The 26,015-nt window shown below is 42.3% G+C and overlaps 1 protein-coding gene across 1 annotated transcript in view; it reads left to right on the top strand.

The window, feature by feature from the left end:
* Positions 1–3,268: 3,268 nt before the first annotated feature.
* Positions 3,269–26,015, top strand: part of LOC138353654 (uncharacterized) — a 59,465-nt gene continuing 36,718 nt past the window's right edge. The window contains exons 1-5 of the mRNA XM_069306838.1: positions 3,269–3,340; positions 3,970–4,095; positions 7,926–8,064; positions 13,990–14,144; positions 22,533–22,677. Of these exons, the coding sequence (XP_069162939.1) occupies positions 3,269–3,340; positions 3,970–4,095; positions 7,926–8,064; positions 13,990–14,144; positions 22,533–22,677 (637 nt within the window). The remainder of the gene's footprint in view (positions 3,341–3,969; positions 4,096–7,925; positions 8,065–13,989; positions 14,145–22,532; positions 22,678–26,015) is intronic.

The raw sequence follows: 26,015 nt of genomic DNA, 5'->3' as shown, positions 1-26,015 counted from the left end.
CAAGCGTCACTGGTTTCACTTTGTTCTTTACCACAATCACTTTCAACATTTCCACTACTATTTTCCTTCAAACAGAGTTTATTAGACCCGGTATCAACATCTTGATCGTCATCACCATTTAAAGTTCTCACCCTCAGTGTCACTACGTTCATCATCATGATCAGTTGACCCATAATACACATCGACAGCACTATGCGTTTCTACGTGGAATAGTTTACCTCTGTTCATAGCGCACTGTGTTGATGAGGCTGGGGTGTGGGGAGCCGTGGTTGGAGAGCCCAGCTGGTGTGAGGGCTGGGACACCCCCTGCTGGGGTCTACCCTGGGGTACTGGCCGCATGGAAGCACATGGTGGTACCCAGGTTGGTGTGGCCTGCACTCAGTTATTAATACTCTCACAGTTTCCTGAAGAGTGGTTATCATCGTCTTTTGGTGCATGAATTCCTTATTTTGTTCGGTTATCTGCTTGGTCAGGTTTTCCACAATTTTGTTTTGTTTTTCTACTGTATGCATAAGCTCACTAATTTTCTGTGCCTGATCCAGGCCCCCCGACCAACATAAATTGGTAGGGCCTACAACTGTGTCACTCGAGCTACTAGCCGTGGCGTTGGAGTGGTTGGGTAAGGGAGGGGAGTGTGACGGAGTGACCGGTGGGGGCACAGCAGATGAGCCAGGGTGGTTACTGGCGCCCCCAGCTGTTGTACCCCTGGCAGCCCGTCTCGGCGGGAGTGAGGTACAGTCCCCATGCCAGGCGGGAACTCCCTCCATGTGACAGTTTGCACACCTCAGTTTTAGTGCACCACCCTTTTTAGCATCACACACAGACGTTGCATGCTTTCCGGCACAGTGGCCACACCGCTCATCATTCCAACAGTTCCTTGCAACATGATTCCACCGTTGGCACTTGTAACACCTGCGCCTGGGAGGGGTGTAAATCTTCATTGTTAGTTGCCGATAAGCACTTGGAACAGTGAATCTTTCCGGCGGAGTCTCTTCGCTGGTCCAGTTGGCGAGAATAGTCTCTCTGCCCTTAGTTCTTTTCGCATTGAAAATATATTCATGCTGCTCTACCAGTGTGTGATCCTGGTAGAGGTCCAGACCAAAAATGATGACAGGTGTCCTGTGGGTATGAGCATGGTATCTTTCACAGTGGACTCAAATGCTGGACAGGAGGAGCCTGATAGTGACGAAACTACTTGGACAACTGTATCGTCCCGGAGGAAGACACAAGGAGTCAAAAATATCATAAATCGTAACCATGAGAAGAAAAGAACCAACCTGCAGTTTCCCTCGGGCACGGGAACTGCAGCAAAATATGCATGGTTGGCTGAGGCAGCCAAAAAACACCCTGGTGGTGGGTATTGGTTGGCGAATAGACATGCAAACCATGTTCGTATGAACAGTACTGATGAGATGGTGCAATATTTCTGTACTCAAGAGCTTGCTGGTATAATAATGAGGAAACCACCACCGCCTGCCCGGCAAGAGAGGGCGAACATCCCGTCTCTGAACATTGTCTGGGACACTATGGGGAAGAAACAGATCACAATAATTCTCACCTACCACGACAACTACGACACCTTCCTCAGAAACACCCTTAGTAGACCTAGAAATACGCACAACCTCTTTAACCCGATTGACGACCCACCCCCTGGTCCCTCATTTACATGACTCCTCGCTCCTCCTATACCACTCCTCAATCACCTAGCTCCGAACTACCCAGCTGGCCTCCTTAACTTTTCTCCCCCCCCCCCTCTTAAGGGGGAGGAACTTTTAGCTCCCGGTTGCTAGAGACTCTGGGCGGGGCACGATGTTGTTTAGCGAAAACCAAGACCACAACTGGTGTGAGCCTCCAAGGCACACACAGCTGAGGGCTACTATCACCGTGGGCGCACTGAAAGACGAAATGTTGTCACAAAATCCGATTCCTTGCCTCCATCACTTAGTCCGGCCACAACGTTTGAATGCTATGCAGCTGAGTCTTGCTCTGGCACTTTATCTCATCCTAAAAACCCTTCCTCTCACCCCCACTAATTCTTCCCCCTATCCCCACTCCCCAGTTCACCCTACAGGGTATCTTGACCTATATTTAATTAATTGATTGATGTGGCACTGAGTGTCTGGGATGTTCTCTCCCCTTGTTGCTACCTGCTGGCTCTAGGCTTACTGCTCTGTGGCCTTCTGTTGGCTCTAGGCTTACTGCTCTCTGGCCACCTGTTGGCTCTAGGCTTACTGCTGTGTGGTCACCTGTTGGCTCTAGGCTTACTGCTCTGTGGCCACCTGTTGGCTCTAGGCTTACTGTTCTGTGGCCACCCCAACAACAAGAAACACCAGCGTGACTAAAACACCAACAACAAGAAACACCAGCGTGATCAAAACACCAACAACAAGAAACACCAGCGTGACCAAAACACCAACAACAAGAAACACCAGCGTGACCAAAACAACAACAACAAGAAACACCAGCGTGACCAAAACATCAACAACAAGAAACACCAGCGTGACCAAAACACCAAGAACAAGAAACACCAGCGTGACCAAAACACTAACAACAAGAAAAACCAGCGTGACCAAAACACCAACAACAAGAAACACCAGCGTGACCAAAAAACCAACAACAACCTGTTGAAACACGAGTTTCTGCGACTATCACTGGACGGTACGCAGTAAGTGTTATACAATACGCTAACAACTGTAGTGCAAAGTTTCTAGGTATTGCCTACTTACTGTAGATATTAACTTGCTTTCTTATGAATATTCAAAATTTTGTCGGTGAAGCATTTTGTTAAACACTGCAGTAGTGACTAATATATAAATATTTCTTTTTGGAATAATATAAACACTGCAAAATTTTATGTTAATTTTTGAAAACTTTAAAAAAAATTACAAATAAATTACAACATGCTTTTAGTATTATAATAATAAATAAAATCGCGTTTAATAAAATTTAAGGAACAAAACAAATTGTATTCAAGAAGTAATAAATTTTACTATTTTTCTTTTCCTCCTACTCTGAGTCGGTCGTCTTTTCGTTGTTTTCTATACCACCCACATGGGTAACTTTCATGTTAACGATTTTTTATGTTTTATTCCACCAGAAATTTTCTGTTGATACTTTGAATACCCTATTAATATCCCCTTTGTGTACCGTATTCTTAGGCCACTGTCACAGTCGTCAGTAAGTGGGGATCACTTAGCTATTGGGCATCATTCCAATCCCCACCCTCTCCCCCGCCCAATCCCAAATCCTTACCCAGCAAATGGATGTAATGTCCGGTTATGGTTATGTTGAGGCTGAATGTGTGGAGGCCGGTGTAGATGTTGTTCAGGGCCTTGTTGAGGTTGGTGATGCAGTGCCTGGTTATGGTTATGTTGTGGCTGAGGGTGTGGAGGCTGATGTTGATGTTGTTCAGGGCCTTGTTGAGGTTGGTGATGCAGTGCCTGGTTATGGTTATGTTGTGGCTGAGGGTGTGGAGGCTGGTGTTGATGTTGTTCAGGTCCTTGTTGAGGTTGGTGATGCAGTGCCTGGTTATGGTTATGTTGTGGCTGAGGGTGTGGAGGCTGGTGTTGATGTTGTTCAGGGCCTTGTTGAGGTTGGTGATGGTGTGCCTGGTTATGGTTATGTTGTGGCTGAGGGTGTGTAGGCTGTGTTGATGTTGTTCAGGGCCTTGTTGAGGTTGGTGATGCAGTGCCTGGTTATTGTTATGTTGTGGCTGAGGGTGTGGAGGCTGGTGTTGATGTTGTTCAGAGCCTTGTTGAGGTTGGTGATGCAGTGCCTGGTTATGGTTATGTTGTGGCTGAGAGTGTGGAGGCTGGTGTTGATGTTGTTCAGGGCCTTGTTGAGGTTGGTGATGCAGTGCCTGGTTATGGTTATGTTGTGGCTGACGGTGTGGAGGCTGGTGTTGATGTTGTTCAGGGCCATGTTGAGGTTGGTGATGCAGTGCCTGGTTATGGTTATGTTGTGGCTGAGGGTGTGGAGGCTGGTGTTGATGTTGTTCAGGGCCTTGTTGAGGTTAGTGATGCAGTGCCTGATTATGGTAATGTTGTGGCTGAGGGTGTGGAGGCTGGTGTTGTTGTTGTTCAGTGCCTTGTTGAGGTTGGTAATGCAGTGCCTGGTTATGGTTATGTTGTGGCTGAGGGTGTGGAGGCTGGTGTTGATGTTGTTCAGGGCCTTGTTGAGGTTGGTGATGCAGTGCCTGGTTATACTTATGTTGTGGCTGAGGGTGTGGAGGCTGGTGTTGATGTTGTTCAGGGCCTTGTTGAGGTTGGTGATGCAGTGCCTGGTTATAGTTATGTTGTGGCTGAGGGTGTGGAGGCTGGTGTTGATGTTGTTCAGGGCCTTGTTGAGGTTGGTGATGCTGTGCCTGGTTATGGTTATGTTGTGGCTGAGGGTGTGGAGGCTGGTGTTGATGTTGTTCAGGGCCTTGTTGAGGTTGGTGATGCAGTGCCTGGTTATGGTTATGTTGTGGCTGAGGGTGTGGAGGCTGGTGTTGATGTTGTTCAGGGCCTTGTTGAGGTTGGTGATGCAGTGCCTGTTTATGGTTATGTTGTAGCTGAGGGTGTGGAGGCTGGTGTTGATGTTGTTCAGGGCCTTGTTGAGGTTGGTGATGCAGTGCTTGGTTATGGTTATAACAATAAGCACTACAATAAACTGCATGAAAGTGATAGATCCGGACAACTTCATTATGCGTGATATCCAAACTCCTGTAAATATAATTGATATCAACACAAGCGAGGCAGATTTTGCAAGAGAAATTGTTAACATGCCCATGCACTCAGCTACGGGTCAAGACTAATGGAATCCAATATTTATAAAGAAATATTGTTCTAAAATTATATTCTAAACTTAAAAAAAAGGAGTTTTAGAAGCATGATGATGTTGCAACACGTCTTCTTACTTGTTACACTGCAACATTGTTCATAGTTAGGACATTTCTCTCTCATTCACTTGTTATATAGTATTTAAATACTGGTAAACGGGAAGATGCGACGCCGTTGTCATGGAGACATCACCCCTCCTCCTCCTGACTGATGTTTACACATTTACGCCACAAACTGCATATATGTCATGTTTTATGCCCTCCGACGGACGCAAACAGCCGGGTTTGTCATTTAAGAAACTGGGCTTTTAGGGGAGAATTCATCGTCTAAATGTCACCTGTATCTGTGTGAGGAGCGAGGTGGTTGAGAGATGGTGTTGGGTCGCAGAGGGAGAGAGAGAGAGCCTCGACCCCCGCCCTTGGAAGCTCAAGGAAATAAATGGCAGATTTTACAGGACGTGTTCTGAGATCGAGGGGAGGGGGGGGAGGGTCCTCAAAGTAGATTTGAAAGTGATTGATGGACAGTGAGTGTTTTCATGTGCACTAATTCATTAGTGAATTAGATAATATTAATGTAGGAAACAAATGAGTAATTAAACAAAAAATTCACGTCTTCCCTAAACTAATGTTTCCTCCTCATCTTCAAAGCAATTGATTCTCACAATGTTGCAAGAAGTATAGATTACATCGAGGCATGAAGAGAGGGAAGTTGGATGTCCTGTCGAGGGGAAACTAGGTAATCTTGCTCTGCAGTTGCATTGATCAGCTGAAGAAGAAGTTGGGTTGGTGTAAACTTCTTAGACTTGTCAACCATAGAGTGTACCTAACTTAGTGCTTGATGTAAAGTGCTGCAGCTATGTCTGATGTCCGTGTGTATCTATATCTGTCGATCATGTCAGTGTTGCTGGTCAGCATACCTCAGGTGATGGTCTGGTTGTGTGCAGAAATATTGTGATATTGCTGTTGAATAGAAGAAACAACCAGAAAGCAGGTGTTTAACAGTGCCTTACAATGATCACTGCACAGAGCAGTGAGTCCATTCGCATGTCAGAGTCCTCACATTCATGAGGGTTCCTGCTTAGTGCAAGACGTCACTGGGGTTCTGCTTAGTGCATAACGTCATTGGGGTTCTGCTTAGTGCATGAAGTCCCAGGGGTTCTGCTTAGTGTATGACGTCACTGGGTCCTGCTTAGTATATGACGTCACTGGGGTCCTGCTTAGTGCTTGACGTGACTAGGGTGCTGCTTAGTGCATGATGTCCCTTGGATTCTTCTTAGTGCATAACGTCACTCGGGTCCTGCTTAGTGTATGACGTGACTGGGGTTCTGCTTAGTGCATGATGTCACTTGGGTCCTGCTTAGTTCATTACGTCACTGGGGCCTTGCTTACTGCATAACGTCACTGGAGTCCTGCTTAGTGCATGACGTCACTGGGGTCCTGCTAGTACATGACGTCACTGGGGTCCTGCTTAGAGCATGACGTCACTGGGGTCCTGTTTAGTACATGACGTCACTGGGACCCTGCTTAGTGCATGACGTCACTGGGGTCCTGCTTAGTTCATGACGTCACTGGGGTCCTGCATAGTTCATGACGTCACTGTGGTCTTGCTTAGTGCATGACGTCACTGGGGTCCTGCTTAGTGCATGACATCACTGGGATTAAGTACTCTGTGATCACTTGTTGGCTCAATGCTTACTGCAATGTGACCACCTTAACAAAACACCAACAACAAGAAACACCAGCGTAACCAAAACACCAACAACAAGAAACACCAGCGTGACCAAAACACCAACAACAAGAAACCCCACCGTGACCAAAACACCAACAACAAGAAACACCAGCGTGACCAAAACACCAACAACAAGAAACACCAGCGTGACCAAAACACCAACAACAAGAAACACCAGCGTGACCAAAACACCAACAACAAGAAACACCAGCGTGACCAAAACACCAACAACAAGAAACAACTGTTAAAAAGTGAGTTTCTGTGACAACCACTGGCCTCAGAACACGGTACACAGTAGCTAAGTGTCCCCTACTCTTTAACAATCGCGACGACAACTGCAATAGACAGTCTCTTAGTGATCCATAATCACTGCATAGATTAATATGTAAAATGAACACTCAAAATGTTTAAATATTATTTAATTAAGCAGATTACCAAAATTTTCTTTGTATATGAATTTAAAAAATTAACTTAAAATTTAAATAAAAAAATTTGTGCTTATATTATTTAATTTTTCATAAACATTTAAAGTAACTCAAATGACATTTTTAAACTTTATAGTTTTAATTATAATTATAATAATTTTTTAAGTTGCACAATATTTGCATTTTTTAACGAATAAATATTAATAACCTGCTCATCCTCTCACACCCACATCCTCGAATTGTCATGGTTTTCTATATTTTTTTATGATTAACTTTTATATTCAATTTTTTTTTTGTTTCATTTTACCAGAAATTTTATGTTGATACTTTGAATGCCTTATCAATATCCCCTTTGTGTACCGTATTCTTAGGCCTTTGTCAAAGATGTCAGTTAGTAAGGATCACTTAGCTGCTGGGCACCACTCCTTCCTCCCCCTATCCAATCCCTAATCCTTATCTTGTAATCGGGTGCAGTGCCTGGTTATGGTTATGTTGTGGCTGAGGGTGTGGAGGCTGGTGTTGATGTTGTTCAGGTCCTTGTTGAGGTTGGTGATGCAGTGCCTGGTTATGGTTATGTTGTGGCTGAGGGTGTGGAGGCTGGTGTTGATGTTGTTCAGGGCCTTGTTGAGGTTGGTGATGGTGTGCCTGGTTATGGTTATGTTGTGGCTGAGGGTGTGGAGGCTGTGTTGATGTTGTTCAGGGCCTTGTTGAGGTTGGTGATGCAGTGCCTGGTTATTGTTATGTTGTGGCTGAGGGTGTGGAGGCTGGTGTTGATATTGTTCAGAGCCTTGTTGAGGTTGGTGATGCAGTGCCTGGTTATGGTTATGTTGTGGCTGAGAGTGTGGAGGCTGGTGTTGATGTTGTTTAGGGCCTTGTTGAGGTTGGTGATGCAGTGCCTGGTTATGGTTATGTTGTGGCTGACGGTGTGGAGGCTGGTGTTGATGTTGTTCAGGGCCATGTTGAGGTTGGTGATGCAGTGCCTGGTTATGGTTATGTTGTGGCTGAGGGTGTGGAGGCTGGTTTTGATGTTGATCAGGGCCTTGTTGAGGTTGGTGATGCAGTTCCTGGTTATGGTTATGTTGTGGCTGAGGGTGTGAAGGCTGGTGTTGATGTTGTTCAGGGCCTTGTTGAGGTTGTTGATGCAGTGCCTGGTTATGGTTATGTTGTGGCTGAGGGTGTGGAGGCTGGTGTTGATGTTGTTCAGGGCCTTGTTGAGGTTAGTGATGCAGTGCCTGATTATGGTAATGTTGTGGCTGAGGGTGTGGAGGCTGGTGTTGTTGCTGTTCAGTGCCTTGTTGAGGTTGGTAATGCAGTGCCTGGTTATGGTTATGTTGTGGCTGAGGGTGTGGAGGCTGGTGTTGATGTTGTTCAGGGCCTTGTTGAGGTTGGTGATGCTGTGCCTGGTTATGGTTATGTTGTGGCTGAGGGTGTGGAGGCTGGTGTTGATGTTGTTCAGGGCCTTGTTGAGGTTGGTGATGCAGTGCCTGGTTATGGTTATGTTGTGGCTGAGGGTGTGGAGGCTGGTGTTGATGTTGTTCAGGGCCTTGTTGAGGTTGGTGATGCAGTGCCTGTTTATGGTTATGTTGTAGCTGAGGGTGTGGAGGCTGGTGTTGATGTTGTTCAGGGCCTTGTTGAGGTTGGTGATGCAGTGCTTGGTTATGGTTATAACAATAAGCACTACAATAAACTGCATGAAAGTGGTAGATCCGGACAACTTCATTATGCGTGATATCCAAACTCCTGTAAATATAATTGATATCAACACAAGCGAGGCAGATTTTGCAAGAGAAATTGTTAACATGCCCATGCACTCAGCTACGGGTCCAGACTAATGGAATCCAATATTTATAAAGAAATATTGTTCTAAAATTATATTCTAAACTTAAAAAAAAGGAGTTTTAGAAGTATGATTATGTTGCAACACGTCTTCTTACTTGTTACACTGCAACATTGTTCATAGTTAGGACATTTCTCTCTCATTCACTTGTTATATAGTATTTAAATACTAGTAAACGGGAAGATGCGACGCCGTTGTCATGGAGACATCACCCCTCCTCCTCCTGACTGATGTTTACACATTTACGCCACAAACTGCATATATGTCATGTTTTATGCCCTCCGACGGACGCAAACAGCCGGGTTTGTCATTTAAGAAACTGGGCTTTTAGGGGAGAATTCATCGTCTAAATGTCACCTGTATCTGTGTGAGGAGCGAGGTGGTTGAGAGATGGTGTTGGGTCGCAGAGGGAGAGAGAGAGAGCCTCGACCCCCGCCCTTGGAAGCTCAAGGAAATAAATGGCAGATTTTACAGGACGTGTTCTGAGATCGAGGGGAGGGGGGGAGGGTCCTCAAAGTAGATTTGAAAGTGATTGATGGACAGTGAGTGTTTTCATGTGCACTAATTCATTAGTGAATTAGATAATATTAATGTAGGAAACAAATGAGTAATTAAACAAAAAATTCACGTCTTCCCTAAACTAATGTTTCCTCCTCATCTTCAAAGCAATTGATTCTCACAATGTTGCAAAAAGTATAGTTTACATCGAGGCATGAAGAGATGGAAGATGGATGTCCTGTCGAGGGGAAACTAGGTAATCTTGCTCTGCAGTTGCATTGATCAGCTGAAGAAGAAGTTGGGTTGGTGTAAACGTCTTAGACTTGTCAACCATAGAGTGTACCTAACTTAGTGCTTGATGTAAAGTGCTGCAGCTATGTCTGATGTCCGTGTGTATCTATATCTGTCGATCATGTCAGTGTTGCTGGTCAGCATACCTCAGGTGATGGTCTGGTTGTGTGCAGAAATATTGTGATATTGCTGTTGAATAGAAGAAACAACCAGAAAGCAGGTGTTTAACAGTGCCTTACAATGATCACTGCACAGAGCAGTGAGTCCATTCGCATGTCAGAGTCCTCACATTCATGAGGGTTCCTGCTTAGTGCAAGACGTCACTGGGGTTCTGCTTAGTGCATAACGTCATTGGGGTTCTGCTTAGTGCATGAAGTCCCAGGGGTTCTGCTTAGTGTATGACGTCACTGGGTCCTGCTTAGTATATGACGTCACTGGGGTCCTGCTTAGTGCATGACGTGACTAGGGTGCTGCTTAGTGCATGATGTCCCTTGGATTCTTCTTAGTGCATAACGTCACTGGGGTCCTGCTTAGTACATGACGTCACTGTGGTCCTGCTTAGTGTATGACGTGACTGGGGTTCTGCTTAGTGCATGATATCACTTGGGTCCTGCTTAGTTCATTACGTCACTGGGGCCTTGCTTACTGCATAACGTCACTGGAGTCCTGCTTAGTGCATGACGTCACTGGGGTCCTGCTAGTACATGACGTCACTGGGGTCCTGCTTAGAGCATGACGTCACTGGGGTCCTGTTTAGTACATGACGTCACTGGGACCCTGCTTAGTGCATGGCGTCACTGGGGTCCTGCTTAGTTCATGACGTCACTGGGGTCCTGCATAGTTCATGACATCACTGTGGTCTTGCTTAGTGCATGACGTCACTGGGGTCCTGCTTAGTGCATGACATCACTGGGATTAAGTACTCTGTGATCACTTGTTGGCTCAATGCTTACTGCAATGTGACCACCTTAACAAAACACCAACAACAAGAAACACCAGCGTAACCATAACACCAACAACAAGAAACACCAGCGTGACCAAAACACCAACAACAAGAAACCCCAGCGTGACCAAAACACCAACAACAAGAAACACCAGCGTGACCAAAACACCAACAACAAGAAACACCAGCGTGACCAAAACACCAACAACAAGAAACACCAGCGTGACCAAAACACCAACAACAAGAAACACCAGCGTGACCAAAACACCAACAACAAGAAACAACTGTTAAAAAGTGAGTTTCTGTGACAACCACTGGCCTCAGAACACGGTACACAGTAGCTAAGTGTCCCCTACTCTTTAACAATCGCGACGACTACTGCAATAGACAGTCTCTTAGTGATCCATAATCACTGCATAGATTAATATGTAAAATGAACACTCAAAATGTTTAAATATTATTTAATTAAGCAGATTACCAAAAGTTTCTTCGTATATGAATTTAAAAAATTAACTTAAAATTTAAAAAAAAAAAATTGTGCTTATATTATTTAATTTTTCATAAACATTTAAAGTAACTCAAATGACATTTTTAAACTTTACAGTTTTAATTATAATTATAATAATTTTTTAAGTTGCACAATATTTGCATTTTTTAATGAATAAATATTAATAACCTGCTCATCCTCTCACACCCACATCCTCGAATTGTCATGGTTTTCTATATTTTTTTATGATTAACTTTTATATTCATTTTTTTTTTGTTTCATTTTACCAGAAATTTTATGTTGATACTTTGAATGCCTTATCAATATCCCCTTTGTGTACCGTATTCTTAGGCCTTTGTCAAAGATGTCAGTTAGTAAGGATCACTTAGCTGCTGGGCACCACTCCTTCCTCCCCCTATCCAATCCCTAATCCTTATCTTGTAATCGGGTGCAGTGCCTGGTTATGGTTATGTTGTGGCTGAGGGTGTGGAGGCTGGTGTTGATGTTGTTCAAGACCTTGTTGAGGTTGGTGATGCAGTGCCTGGTTATGGTTATATCAATAAACAGCATGAAAGTGGTATATCCGGACAACGTCTTTATGCATGATATCCAAACCCCTGTTAATATAATTGATATCAACACGAGCGAGGCAGATTTTGCAAGATAAATTGTCAAAATACCAATGCACTCAGCCCCGGGTCCAGACTCATGGAATTCAATACTTGAAATGAAATATTTTTCTAAACTAAAAAAAAGAGTTTAGAAGCATGATGATGTTGCAACATATCCTAATACTTGGGTCATAAAGTTAAGATGCATGATGATGTTGCAACACGTCTTCATACTTGTTACACTGCAACATTGTTCAGATTTTGGACATTTCTTTCTCATTCACTTGTTATGTAGTATTTAAATACCGGTTAACGGGAAGATGCGACGCCGTTCTCATGGAGACAACACCCCCCCCTCCCTCCTGACTGATGTTTACACATTTACGTCATTCACCGCCGTTCATTCACCGAATTCAAGAAACAACCAGAAAGCAGGTGTTTAACAGTGCCTTACAATGATCACTGCACACAGTAGTGAGTCTATTCGCGTGTCAGAGTCCTCACATTCATGAGGGGTCCTGCTTATTTCATGACGTCACTGGGGGGTCCTGCTTAGTGCATGACGTCACTGGTTTCCTCTCACTGTCAGTACTTGGTCACGTGACCCTAAATGTGTCACTGAGTACTGTGAAGTTGTTCTACTTTGCACCATCGTCTTTTACGGAAATAATTCATTAAAATACAGAGCCTGACACCAACCTCATTACATAATAATCTGTAACATTACAGCCATTTCCCCTGGATAGCGTGTCAAGCCGTCCTTCTAGTAGAACGTCGCATTTTGACGTATAGTCTACCTAAGGCCAAAAATTGTCGTACTGGAGAATAGAAGCGGCTGGCTAAAGTAACGTAATGTCCAGTTTTCTGTTTTTTGTCCTCTGGTGGATTAGGATAAGGGCACTTTAGTACGACAGTTTCTTGACGTTTGGAAGCGTTAGGAAGAGTAGCTGGATGTGTATTGTTTTCATATTTGTTATGCCTCCTATGTAGGGGAAAAAATGGATATTATTGCCTTTAAGCTTTAAATTGTGCCTTTGATCCTTGCCCTAGACATCTTCCGTAAACTCTCTAAGGCAAGTTTCTAAAAAATAATAACGATTTTCTAGATTTTAGAGACATAAACAATTACAAAATATACATTACCCAACGCCAAAAACTGTTACATTGTATAAATTTATACATCGCTGTAAAATTGCCTACAATATCACAAAACAAAGTTTCAGGTAAAGGTAAAGAAAATACTTTGCTGAAAGCACTTATCTAAATCAGCCCAAATCAGAATCCCTTTCGCCCTTCATTTTTTTCACTCTCTTCCCTTCTCATCCTCTCTTCTATACAAACTTTAGTATTTTCTTCCCACCAAACCAGAGCTGATAATATAGATTGGGGAAACATTAAATCAACATTTACATAGTTGATGTTAAGTTGCCTGTATTACACTTAGTCCCCGTCATATGAAAACCTCAGTAATAAATAAAATATTAGTGCAAAAGAGAAATCTAGCAATTTATTTTTAAGCTGTTTTTTCCATTTTCAACCTGTTAGCTCTTGGTTAAGTACACTGTGACCACCTACTGGCTTAGTGCTCTGTGGCCACCTACTCGCTCCAGGCTTATAGCTCTGTGGCCACTTGTTGGCTCTAGGTTTACGCTCTGTGGCTACCTTTTGGTTCTAGGATTAGTACTCTATGATCACTTGTTAGCTCTAGCCTTAGTGCTATATGGCCACCTGACCAAAACTGTGACGACCACTTAAGTACACAGTATCTTAGTGATACCTACTCACTGAAGACTGTAAAGTTTGATGTGTACATTGTACACCAAAAATAAATGCGAAATTTTGGAAAACGTCTATATCATGTTAAACCAAAAAAGGTTCATTTTATATAAATAATATTTTATTTTTAAATTGATAAGTAAACAAAAATTTTTGCTAAAATTTATGAACATCTTAATATTTAAAAAAAAGTGAACTTTGTTTCTATAATTTTATTTTGTTATTAAAATGGTTATATAAATATATTTGCAGATTACGAACTGTTGTATTTAAAAACAAATACATATTGACATCCTGCTCTTTCTCCAACAATTATAAGGTTGTCTGGTCGTGATTTTCTATACGCCTTAATGGGTAACCTCAATATTCAAAATTTTTATGTGTCATTCCACAAGAAATTTTGTATTGATACTTCGAATACCTTATTAATATCCCCTTTGCGTACCGTATTCTTAGGCCACTGTCACAGTCGTCAGTAAATTGGGATCACTTAGCTAATGGGCATCATTCGTTCCACACCCCCCCCCCACTCCTCCGTCCAGTCCCAAATCCTTATCTGGCAATTGGATGCAGTGCCTGGTTATGGTTATGTTGTGGCTGAGGGTGTGGAGGCTGGTGTTGATGTTGTTCGGAACCTTGTTGAGGTTGGTGATACAGTGCCAGGTTATGGTTATGTTGTGGCTGAGGGTGTGGAGGCTGGTGTTGATGTTGTTCAGGGCCTTGTTGAGGTTGGTAATGCAGTGCCTGGTTATGGTTATGTTGTGGCTAAGGGTGTGGAGGCCGGTGTTGATGTTGGTCAGGGCGTTGTTGAGGTTGGTGATGCAGTGCCTGGTTATGGTTATGTTGTGGCTGAGGGTATGGAGGCTAGTGTTGATGTTGTTCAGGGCCTTGTTCGAGGTTGGTGATGCAGTGCCTGGTTATGGTTATGTTGTGGCTGAGGGTGTGGAGGCTAGTGTTAATGTTGTTCAGGGCCTTGTTGAGGTTGGTGATGCAGTGCCTGGTTATGGTTATGTTGTGGCTGAGGGTGTGGAGGCTGGTGTTGTTGTTGTTCAGGGCCTTGTTGAGGTTGGTGATGCAGTGTCTGGTTATGGTTATGTTGTGGCTGAGGGTGTGGAGGCTAGTGTTAATGTTGTTCAGGGCCTTGTTGAGGTTGGTGATGCAGTGCCTGGTTATGGTTATGTTGTGGCTGAGGGTGTGGAGGCTGGTGTTGATGTTGTTCAGGGCCTTGTTGAGGTTGGTGATGCAGTGCCTGGTTATGGTTATGTTGTGGCTGAGGATGTGGAGGCTGGTGTTGATGATGTTCAGGGCCTTGTTGAGGTTGGTGATGCATGACGTCACTGGGATCCAGCTTGGTGCATGATGTCACTGGGGTCCTGCTTAGTACATGACGTCACTGGGTCCTGCTTAGTGCATGACGTCTCTAGGGTCCTGCTTAGTGCATGACGTCACTGGGGTCCTGCTTAGAGCATAATGTCCCTGTTGTCCTGCTTAGTACATGACGTCACTGGGGTCCTGCTTAGTACATGACGTCACTGGGGACCTGCTTAGTGCATGACGACACAGGGGTTGTGTTTAGTACATGACGTCACTGGGGTCCTTCTTAGTACATGACGTCACTGTGGTCCTGCTTAGTACATGACGTCACTGGGGTCCTGCTTAGTGCATGACGTCTCTAGGGTCCTGCTTAGTGCATGACGTCACTGTGGTCCTGCTTAGTGCATGACGACACAGGGGTCGTGCTTAGTACATGACGTCACTGGGGTCCTTCTTAGTACATGACGTCACTGGGGTCCTGCTTTGTACATGACGTAACGGGGTCCTGCTTAGTGCATGACGTCTCTAGGGTCCTGCTTAGTGCATGACGGCACTGGGTTCCTGCTTAGTGCATGACGTCACTGGTCTCCTCTCACTGTCAGTACTTGGTCACGTGACCCTAAATGTGTCACTGAGTACTGTGAAGTTGTTCTACTTTACACCGTCGTGTTTAACGAAAATAATTCATTAAAATACAGAGCCTGACACCAACCTCATTACATAATACACTGTAACATTACAGCCATTTCCCCTGGGTAGCGTGTCAAGCCGTCCTCCTAATAGAACGTCGCATTTTGACGTACACTCTACCAAGGACCAAAAGTAATCGTACTAGGAAATAGAAGCGGAATAGAAAAGTATTATTACCTTAAGACTTGCCTTTGATCTTTGCCCTTGACATTTTCCCTAAGCTATCTAAGGCAAGTTTCTAAAAAATAATAAACAATTTCTAGAATTTGGAGGTATAAGCAATTACAAAAATATTACTCAGTGCCAAAAACTGTTACATTGTATAAATTTATACATCGCTGTAAAAATGTATATATTCTCACGAAACAAAGTTTTAGGTAAATGAAAAGAGAATACTTCGCTGAAAGCACTTTTCTATAGCAGCCCAAATCATTATCCCTTTTCCTTTCATTTTCATCTTCTCCTTTCCCTTCCCTCTCCCCCTTCTCTTCTCTTTTCTCGTGGTTTAGTTAGTTAGTTATTGTGGTTTATAACGGTTTATTGTGGTTAATATTGGTTTATAGTGGTTTATATTAGTTTATAATGGTTTATAATGGTTTATCGTGGTTTATAGTGGTTTATAATGGTTAATTGTGGTTTATAGTGGTTTATAATGGTTTATAGTGATTTATAATGGTTTATAGTGGTTTATAATGGTTTATAGTGGTTTATAATGGTTTATAGTGGTTTATAATTGATTGTAGTTAGTTATAGTGATTTATAATGGTTTATAATGGTTTATAGAGGTTTATAATGGTTTATAGTGGTTTATAATGGTTTATAGTGGTTTATAATGGTTTATAGTGGTTTATAATGGTTTATTGTGGTTTATTGTGGTTTATAGTGGTGTATTATGGTTTATAGTGGTTTATAATGATTTACAGTAGTTTATAATGGTTTATAGTGGTTTATAATGGTTTATTGTGGTTAATAATGGTTTTTAATGGTTTATTGTGGTTTATAATGGTTATAATGGTTTTTAATGATTTATAATGGTTTATAATGGTTTATAGTGGTTTATAATGGTTAATAATGGTTTTAATGGTTTATAATGGTTTATAGTGGTTTATAGTGGTTTATAGTGGCATATAGTGGATTGTATTGGTTATAGTGGTTTATAATAGTTTATAGTGGTATATAATGGTTTATAGTGGTATATAATGGTTTATAGTGGTTTATATGGCTTATAGTGGTTCATAGTGGTTTATAGTGGTTTATAATAGTTTATTGCTGTTTAAAATGGTTTATAGAGTTTTATAATGGTTTATAATGGTTTATAAAGGTTTATAGTGGATTGTAGTGGTTTATAATGGTTTATTGTGATTTATAATGGTTTATTGTGATTTATAATGTTTTGTAATGGTTTAGAATGGTTCAAAAATTGGTTTACAATGATATATAATTTTTTATGATGTTTTATATTGGTTTCTGTTGCTGTTAATGTTGTTAGTTCTTTATTTGATGGAGTGGGGTTTGGTCTTACTGTGTTTTGGCGGGCTCCGACTCTTCCGTTTTTTTGTAAATTTGGTGTTTTTCTTTGTTTGAGTGGGGACAGGGTAAATGTTATGTTGTCCTTGCTGAATGGTTTTATATTTGTGTTTGTTCAACTTGTGTTGGACGTTTGACCTATTTCGGTGTTTGTGGGGCGAGATGTATTTGTTTGTGTTGGGAGATGTATTTGTTTGTGGTGGGAGATGTATTTGTTTGTGGGGGGAGATGTATTTGTTTGTGGGGGGAGATGTATTTGTTTGTGGTGGGAGATGTATTTGTTTGTGGGGGGAGATGTATTTGTTTGTGGGGGGAGATGTATTTGTTTGTGGTGGGAGATGTATTTGTTTGTGGGGGGGAGATGTATTTGTTTGTGGGGGGAGATGTACTTGTTTGTGGTGGGAGATGTATTTGTTTGTGGGGGGAGATGTACTTGTTTGTAGTGGGAGATGTATTTGTTTGTGGTGGGAGTTGTATTTGTTTGTGGGGGGGAGATGTACTTGTTTGTGGTGGGAGATGTATTTGTTTGTGGGGGGAGATGTATTTGTTTGTGGGGGGAGATGTACTTGTTTGTGGGGGGAGATGTATTTGTTTGTGGTGGGAGATGTATTTGTTTGTGGTGAGAGATGTATTTGTTTGTGGGGGGAGATGTATTTGTTTGTGGTGGACGATGTATTTGTTTGTGGTGGGAGATGTATTTGTTTGTTGGGGGAGATGTGTTTGTTTGTGGTGGGAGATGTATTTGTTTGTGGGGGGAGATGTATTTGTTTGTGGTGGGAGATGTATTTGTTTGTGGGGGGAGATGTATTTGTTTGTGGGGGAGATGTATTTGTTTGTGGGGGGAGATGTATTTGTTTGTGGGGGGAGATGTATTTGTTTGGTTATATTATATTTACTTCCCCCGTTTCACCTAGTTGTATTCACCTAGTTGTATTCACCTAGTTGTATTCACCTAGTTGTAATCATCTAGTTGTATTCACCTAGTTGTATTCACCTAGTTGTATTCACCTAGTTGTATTCATCTAGTTGTATTCATCTAGTTGTATTCACCTAGTTGTATTCATCTAGTTGTATTCACCTAGTTGTATTCACCTAGTTATATTCTCCTAGTTGTATTCACCTAGTTGTAATCACCTAGTTGTATTCACCTAGTTGTATTCACCTAGTTGTATTCACCTAGTTGTATTCATCTATTTGTATTCACCTATTTGTGTTCACCTATTTGTATTCACCTATTTGTATTCACCTAGTTGTATTCACCTAGTTGTATTCACCTAGTTATATTCACCTAGTTGTATTCACCTAGTTGTTCTTGCGGGAGTTGAGCTCAGCATTTTGGCTCGCCTCTCAACTGTCAATCAACTGTAACTAACTACTAACTAATGTTTTTTTTCTCATTTCTTTTTCTCCCACACACACACCCAGGAAACAGCTCCGTGACAGCTGTCTAACTCCTAGGTACCTATTTATTGCTAGGTAACAGGGGCATCAGGGTGAAATAAACTTTGCCCATTTGTTTCTGCCTTGTCCGGGAATCGAACACGGGTCACAGAATTAAAAGTCCTGCGCGCTGTCCGCTCAGCTACCATACCCACCAGACCCCCGGTACCTGGGTATGTGTGTGTTTACTCACCTTGTTGTGCTTGCAGAGGTTGAGCTCTGGTTCTCTGGGCCCGCCTCTCAACTGTTAGTCAACTGGGGTCCAGGTTCCTGAACCTGTTGGGTCTATCATATTTGCATTTGCAACTGTGTATGGAGTCTGCCTCCACAACTACGGGCATTTCATTTGATCAATAATCTGATCCTTAACAAACTCTCCCTGGTAATTTTGTATATGGTAATCATATCTCCCTAAACATTTTTGTTTTCTAGCAAGGTGAGGTTTTATTCCCATATCCTTTTTCGAGGCTCATTCCTCTAAGTTACTGGACTTTGTCTGGTAGCATACCACTGAACTTTATCACAAATGTATTATGTTTGACTTGATATGAACTCCGCGGTCGGAGTTGCATACTCCAGCATTGGTCTGACGTACGTGGTATACGAGGTTCTGAATATTATTTTACACAAATTTTTAAAGGTAGTTCTTATGATGGCCAACGTAGTATATGCCGGTGATGTAGCCCAATCACCTCTTACGCTAGTACTAATAGTAACGATGAGCGCCATAGTACTTATATTGACGTACAAGGCAATTGGAAAGTAGAAATAGGAACTATTGTGTATGGACAAACTGGATTTTTTTTACTGATGTTGCAAAGAAAACTTAACCTAACCTAACCTTCCAAGGCCTAATACGCGCTGAGGCCTAATATAGTACATATATGTGCTATATTAGGCCTAATATAGTACATATATGTACTATATTAGGCCTAATATAGCACATATATGTACTATATTAGGCCTAGCAATATTTAAGATTGATTTTTAGCTTTATTTTTTTCCGCGCTCTATAAAGTGAATAGTAAGAAATTCTACTATCTAACTGTCCATTGCGTCTATGTATGCTCGATGGTCTTCATAGTTATAAAAAGGACTATGTAAACTGGCTGATAATATCCTTTCTAGAGGAGACAGGTTCGGTGATATATCAACCATTAAATCCTTCTCTCTACCAGATTCTTCAAGAATTTCCTCTGCCACTTGATATCTTGCGTCTGGCCTCCTAACCTCTACACCTAGTGTCATGACTTTTCACTTACTTGAGTTGAACTCAAGTAGCCATTCCTTGAACCATTTAGTCATTGTGTCAAGATCATCTTAACGCCTTATGCTAGTTACCTCCAACCTCAGCCTCTTCATCATTGTCGCATCATTAGTAAACATTGAGAGGAATGAGTTTATTCTCTCTGGAAGACCATTTACGTCATATATTTATAAACAGGAATGGTTCGAGTACTGGTAATTTTTACCATACTAATTGTTTTGGATGTCATCTATAATAACTGCCTTTAAACAAGTACAAATACATTCTATCCAAGTAATATATTTACGAACGATCACCTGGCAACTCATTATACATTCACTCGCATGTGTATAATGTATAATGTATGACAAGTGTATGTGCCAGGTGTATAATGTATGACAAGTGTATGTGCCAGGTGTATAATATATGATAAGTGTATGTGCCAAGTGTATAATGTATGACAAGTGTATGTGCCAGGTGTATAATGTATGACAAGTGTATGTGCCATGTGTATAATGTATGACAAGTGTATGTGCCAGGTGTATAATGTATGACAAGTGTATGTGACAGGTGTTAGTACACGTATATTCCACCAAACCCGTAAGTAAGTAATAATTAGTAAACACATGACTAAATTATATTAATATTTCAGCTTGTTCAGATTGATGGTTAGTTTGACTTATTGTTTAACAATTAACTCCAACAACAGCACATAAATGAAATGCTAAACCACTGTCCAACAGCCTCACAATGATCTCTATTCAACTATAGAGTTTTTGATTATTTAACTTTTTGAGCACAAATTGGTAATTGTATGACATTTAAACTAACTAAAAGGATATAAACGCTTATTATAATATTAGTGTAATGTGGCACTGTATTATTAAGCTGTTCTCTCCCGTTGTGGGAACCTGTTAGCTCTAAGTTTAGTGGACTGTTACCAACTGCTGACTCTAGGCTTAGTGCTCTGTGGCCACCTGCTGGCTCTAGGCTTACTGCTCTGTGGACACCTGCTGGCGCTAGGGTTAGTGCTCTGTGGCCACCTGCTGGCTCTAGGCTTACTGCTCTGTGGACACCTGCTGACTCTAGGCTTACTGCTCTGTTGCCACCTGCTGGCGCTAGGGTTAGTGCTCTGTGGCCACCTGCAGGTGCTAGGGTTAGTGCTCTGTGGCCGCCTGCAGGTGCTAGGGTCAGTGCTCTGTGGCCACCTGCTGGCTCTAGTCTTACTGCTCTGTGGACACCTGCTGGCGCTAGGGTTAGTGCTCTGTGGCCACCTGCTGGCTCTTGGCTTGCTGCTCTGTGGCCACCTGCTGGCGCTAGGGTTAGTGCTCTGTGGCCACCTGCTGGCTCTAGTCTTACTGCTCTGTGGACACCTGCTGACTCTAGGCTTATTGCTCTGTTGCCACCTGCTGGCGCTAGGGTTAGTGCTCTGTGACCACCTGCAGGCGCTAGGCTTATTGCTCTGTTGCCTCCTACTGGCTCTAGGATTACTATTCTGTGGCCACTTGCAGGCTCTGGGCTTACTGCTCTGTGGCCACCTGTTTACTCTAGGCGAACTCCTTTGTGGCCACCTGTTCTCTTTAGGGTTACTCCTCTGTGGTCACCTGCTAGGCTTACTGTTCTGTGGCCACCTGCTGGCTCTAGGCTTACTTCTCTGTAGCCAACTGTTGGCTCTATCCTAACGGCTCTGTGGCCACCTGCTGGCTCTAGGCTTACGGCTCTATGGCCACCTGTTGGCTCTAGGCTTACGGCTCTGTGGCCACCTGCTGGCTCTTGGCATACTGCTCCGTGGCCACCTGATCAAAACACTAACAATAAGAAACTCCTGTTGAATGGATAGTTTCTTTGACAACTATTGGCATCAGAACACGGTACACAGTAGCTAAATCTCCCCCCATACACTAAGAACTGTGCGACCACCGTAATACACAGTAACTATATGATCCCTGCCCACCGTAAACTTTTATATGTGAAATGTACACTCAAAATTTTATATGTTAAGCTAAATCGTATAATTAGATTTAAGATTCTTTAAATATAATTTATATATTTTTGAAAAATAAAAAGAGAGGAAAGTTTTGTGTTAAAAAATTTGAAATGTCTTAAAAAATTTAAACATTAATTAATACCTGTTTTATAATTTTATATTCCTAATTAAATCGTCATAATAAAATATTTCCTGGCACGAACTCATTATATTTAGGAAGTAATAATTTTTAATATCTTTCTCTACCTCCCTCCCTATCAATCAAAACCAACAAACACACACACACATATATGGTCGTTTGGTCATGTTTTTCTATACAGATTTAATGGGTAATTTTTATTTTCACAATTTTTGATGTTTCATTTCACCAGAAATTTTTTGTTCATACTTTAAATACCTATTAATATCCCTTTTGTGAACCGTATTCTTAGGCCACTGTCACAGTCGTCAGTAAGTGGGGATCACTTAGCTGCTGGGCACCATTCCTTCTTTATCCCCCCCCCATACCCCGTTCAATCCCAAATCCTTATCCTGTAATTGGGTACAGTGCCTGGTTATGGTTGTGTTTTGGCTGAGGGTGTGGAGGCTGGTGTTGATGTTGTTCAGGGCCTTGTTGAGGTTGGTGATGCAGTGCCTGGTTATGGTTATGTTGTGGCTGAGGGTGTAGAGGCTGGTGTTGATGTTGTTCAGGGCCTTGTTGAGGTTAGTGGTGCAGTGCCTGGTTATGGTTAGGTTGTGGCTGAGGGTGTGGAGGCTGGTGTTGATGTTGTTCAGGGCCTTGTTGAGGTTGGTGATGCAGTGCCTGGTTATGGTTATGTTGTGGCTGAGGGTGTAGAGGCTGGTGTTGATGTTGTTCAGGGCCTTGTTGAGGTTGGTGATGCAGTGCCTGGTTATGGTTATGTTGTGGCTTAGAGTGTGGAGGCTGGTGTTGATGTTGTTCAGGGCCTTGTTGAGGTTGGTGATGCAGTGCCTGATTATGGTTATTTTGTGGCTGAGGGTGTGGAGGCTGGTGTTGATGTTGTTCAGGGCCTTGTTGAGGTTGGTGATGCAGTGCCTGGTTATGGTTATGTTGTGGCTGAGGGTGTGGAGGCTGGTGTTGATGTTGTTCAGGGCCTTGTTGAGGTTGGTGATGCAGTGCCTGGTTATAGTTATGTTGTGGCTGAGGGTGTGGAGGCTGGTGTTGATGTTGTTCAGGGCCTTGTTGAGGTTGGTGATGCAGTGCCTGGTTATGGTTATGTTGTGGCTGAGGGTGTGGAGGCTGATGTTGATGTTGTTCAGGGCCTTGTTGAGGTTGGTGATGCAGTGCCTGGTTATGATTATAACAATAAGCACTACAATAAACAGCATGAAAGTAGTAGATCTGGACAACGTCTTTATGCGTGATATCCAAACCCCTGTAAATATAATTGATATCAACACGAACGAGGCAGATTTTGCAAGAGAAATTGTCAACATGCCCATGCACTCAGCTCGGGTCCAGACTTATGGAAATCAATATTTATAATGAAATACTATTCTAAACTATATTCTAAACAAAAAAATGAGTTTAAAAGCATAATGATGTTTTAACATATCATAATACTTGGGTCATAGAGTTTAGAAGCATGATGATGTTGCAAAACGTCTTCCTACTTTTTACACTGCAACATTGTTCGGATTTTGGACATTTCTTTCTCATTCACTTGTTATGTAGTATTTAAATACCGGTTAAAGGGAAGATGCGACGCCGTTATTATGGAGACATCACCCCTCCTCCTCCTGACTGATGTTTACACATTTACGTCATTCACCGCCGTTCATTCACCAACTTCAAGAAACAATCAGAAAGCAGGTGTTTAACAGTGCCTTACAATGATCACTGCATACAGTAGTGAATCCATTCACATGGCTGAGTCCTCACATTCATGAGGGGTCCTGTTTAATGCATGACGTCACTGGGGTCCTGCTTAGTGCATGACGTCACTGGGAGTCCTGCTTAGTGCATGACATCACTGGGGTTCTCCTTAGTGCATGACGTCACTGGGGCCCTGCATAGTGTATGCCGTCACTGGGGTCCTGCTTAGTGCATGACGTCACTGGGAGTCCTGCTTAGTGCATGACATCACTGGGGTTCTCCTTAGTGCATGACGTCACTGGGGCCCTGCTTAGTGTATGACGTCACTGGGGTCCTGCTTAGTGCATGAAGTCACTGTGGTCCTGTTTAGTGCATCACGTCACTGGGGTCCTGCTTAGTGCATGACGTCACTCGGTTCCTGCTTTGTGCATGACGTCACTGGGGTTCTGCTTAGCGTATGACGTAACTGAAGTCCTGTTTAGTGCATGACATCACTGGGGTCCTGTTTAGTGCATGACATCATGGGTCCTGCTTAGTGCATGACGTCACTGAGGTCCTGCTTAGTACATGACGTCACTGGGGTCCTGCTTAGTGCATGACGTCACTGGGGTCCTGCTTAGTGCATGACGTCACTGGGGTCCTGCTTAGTGCATGACGTCACTGGGGTCCTGCTTAGTGCATGACGTCACGGGTCCTGCTTAGTGCATGACGTCACTGGAGTCCTGCTTAGTGTATGACGTCACTGGGGTCTTACTTAGTGCATAACGTCACTGGGATCCTGCTTAGTGCATGACGTCACTGGGGTCCTGCTTAGTGCATGAAGTCACTGGGGTCGTGCATGACGTCACTGGGGTCCTGCTTTGTGCATGACGTCACTGGGGACCTGCTTAGTGCATGACGTCACTGGGGTCCTGCTTAGTGCATGACGTCACTGGGAATACATACACTGTCCCCACCTGAACAAAACACCAACAACAAGAAATACCTTTGGAAGGTGAGTTTCTGTGACAGCTACTGGCCTCAGACAAGGTACACAGTAACTAAGTGTCCCCCACTCAAACAAGTGCGACATTTACTGTAGTACTCACTGTATAGTTTAATGTGTATAATGCATATTCAAAATTTTTGCTTAACCCCATAGATAATGTAGCTGCCACAAGTTTCTTTTATATAAACTAAACGATTTTACATAAAATTAAAGTAGTAAAATTTTATGCTAAAATTTTTAAATTTGCAAAATAATATAAAAATTTTACAACAATTTAAATGTCGTTATATTTTTAACATTTGTTTGTACACAAATTTTAGTTGCTTTATGTTATTGTTAAGGAACTAATATATATATATATATATATATATATATATATATATATATATATATATATATATATATATATATATATATATATATATATATATATATATATATATATATATATATATATATTAGTATATTTTGGTAGCAGTCTTTCCTGTAGACATATATTATTAAATATGACCGAAAAAGTAAGATTAATAATTCTAACACGAATTTTCTCAATCTTTCGTACATTACGCTTCACTGTTGGAGGTAAATCAAAAATCAATTCTCCAAAATTCATTTTTATTTCTAGTCTGACGCGACACGGGCGCGTTTCGTAAAACTTATTACATTTTCAAAGACTTTAGTTCACAAATACACAACTGATTAGAACTTACGTATCTCCGATTTTATATCTACATTTGAGTGAGGTGGGAGGGGTGATGTGGCATTAACACAAGACAGAACAAGAGGGGATATTAATAGGGTATTAAAAGTATCAACACAAGACAGAACACAAACAATGGGTATTGAATAGAAGTGTTTGTAGAAAGCCTATTGGTCCATATTTCTTGATGCTTCTATATTGGAGCGGAGTCTTGAGGTGGGTAGAATATAGTTGTTCAATAATTGGCTGTTGATTGCTGGTGTTGACTTCTTGATGTGTAGTGCCTCGCAAACGTCAAGCCGCCTGCTATCGCTGTATCTATCAATGATTTCTATGTTGTTTACTAGGATTTCTCTGGCGATGGTTTGGTTGTGGGAAGAGATTATATGTTCCTTAATGGAGCCCTGTTGCTTATGCATCGTTAAACGCCTAGAAAGAGATGTTGTTGTCTTGCCTATATACTGGGTTTTTTGACGCTTACAGTCCCCAAGTGGGCATTTGAAGGCATAGACGACGTTAGTCTCTTTTAAAGCGTTCTGTTTTGTGTCTGGAGAGTTTCTCATGAGAAGGCTGGCCGTTTTTCTGGTTTTATAGTAAATCGTCAGTTGTATCCTCTGATTTTTGTCTGTAGGGATAACGTTTCTATTAACAATATCTTTCAGGACCCTTTCCTCCGTTTTATGAGCTGTGGAAAAGAAGTTCCTGTAAAATAGTCTAATAGGGGGTATAGGTGTTGTGTCAGTTGTCTCTTCAGAGGTTGCATGGCTTTTCACTTTCCTTCTTATGATGTCTTCGATGAAACCATTGGAGAAGCCGTTATTGACTAGGACCTGCCTTACCCTACAGAGTTCTTCGTCGACTTGCTTCCATTCT

Source organism: Procambarus clarkii, chromosome 59, assembly GCF_040958095.1.
Source record: "Procambarus clarkii isolate CNS0578487 chromosome 59, FALCON_Pclarkii_2.0, whole genome shotgun sequence".
In the NCBI taxonomy this organism is placed as follows: domain Eukaryota; kingdom Metazoa; phylum Arthropoda; class Malacostraca; order Decapoda; family Cambaridae; genus Procambarus; species Procambarus clarkii.
The sequence above is the reverse complement of the archived record's forward strand: the minus strand, read 5'-3'. Positions and strand labels throughout refer to the sequence as shown.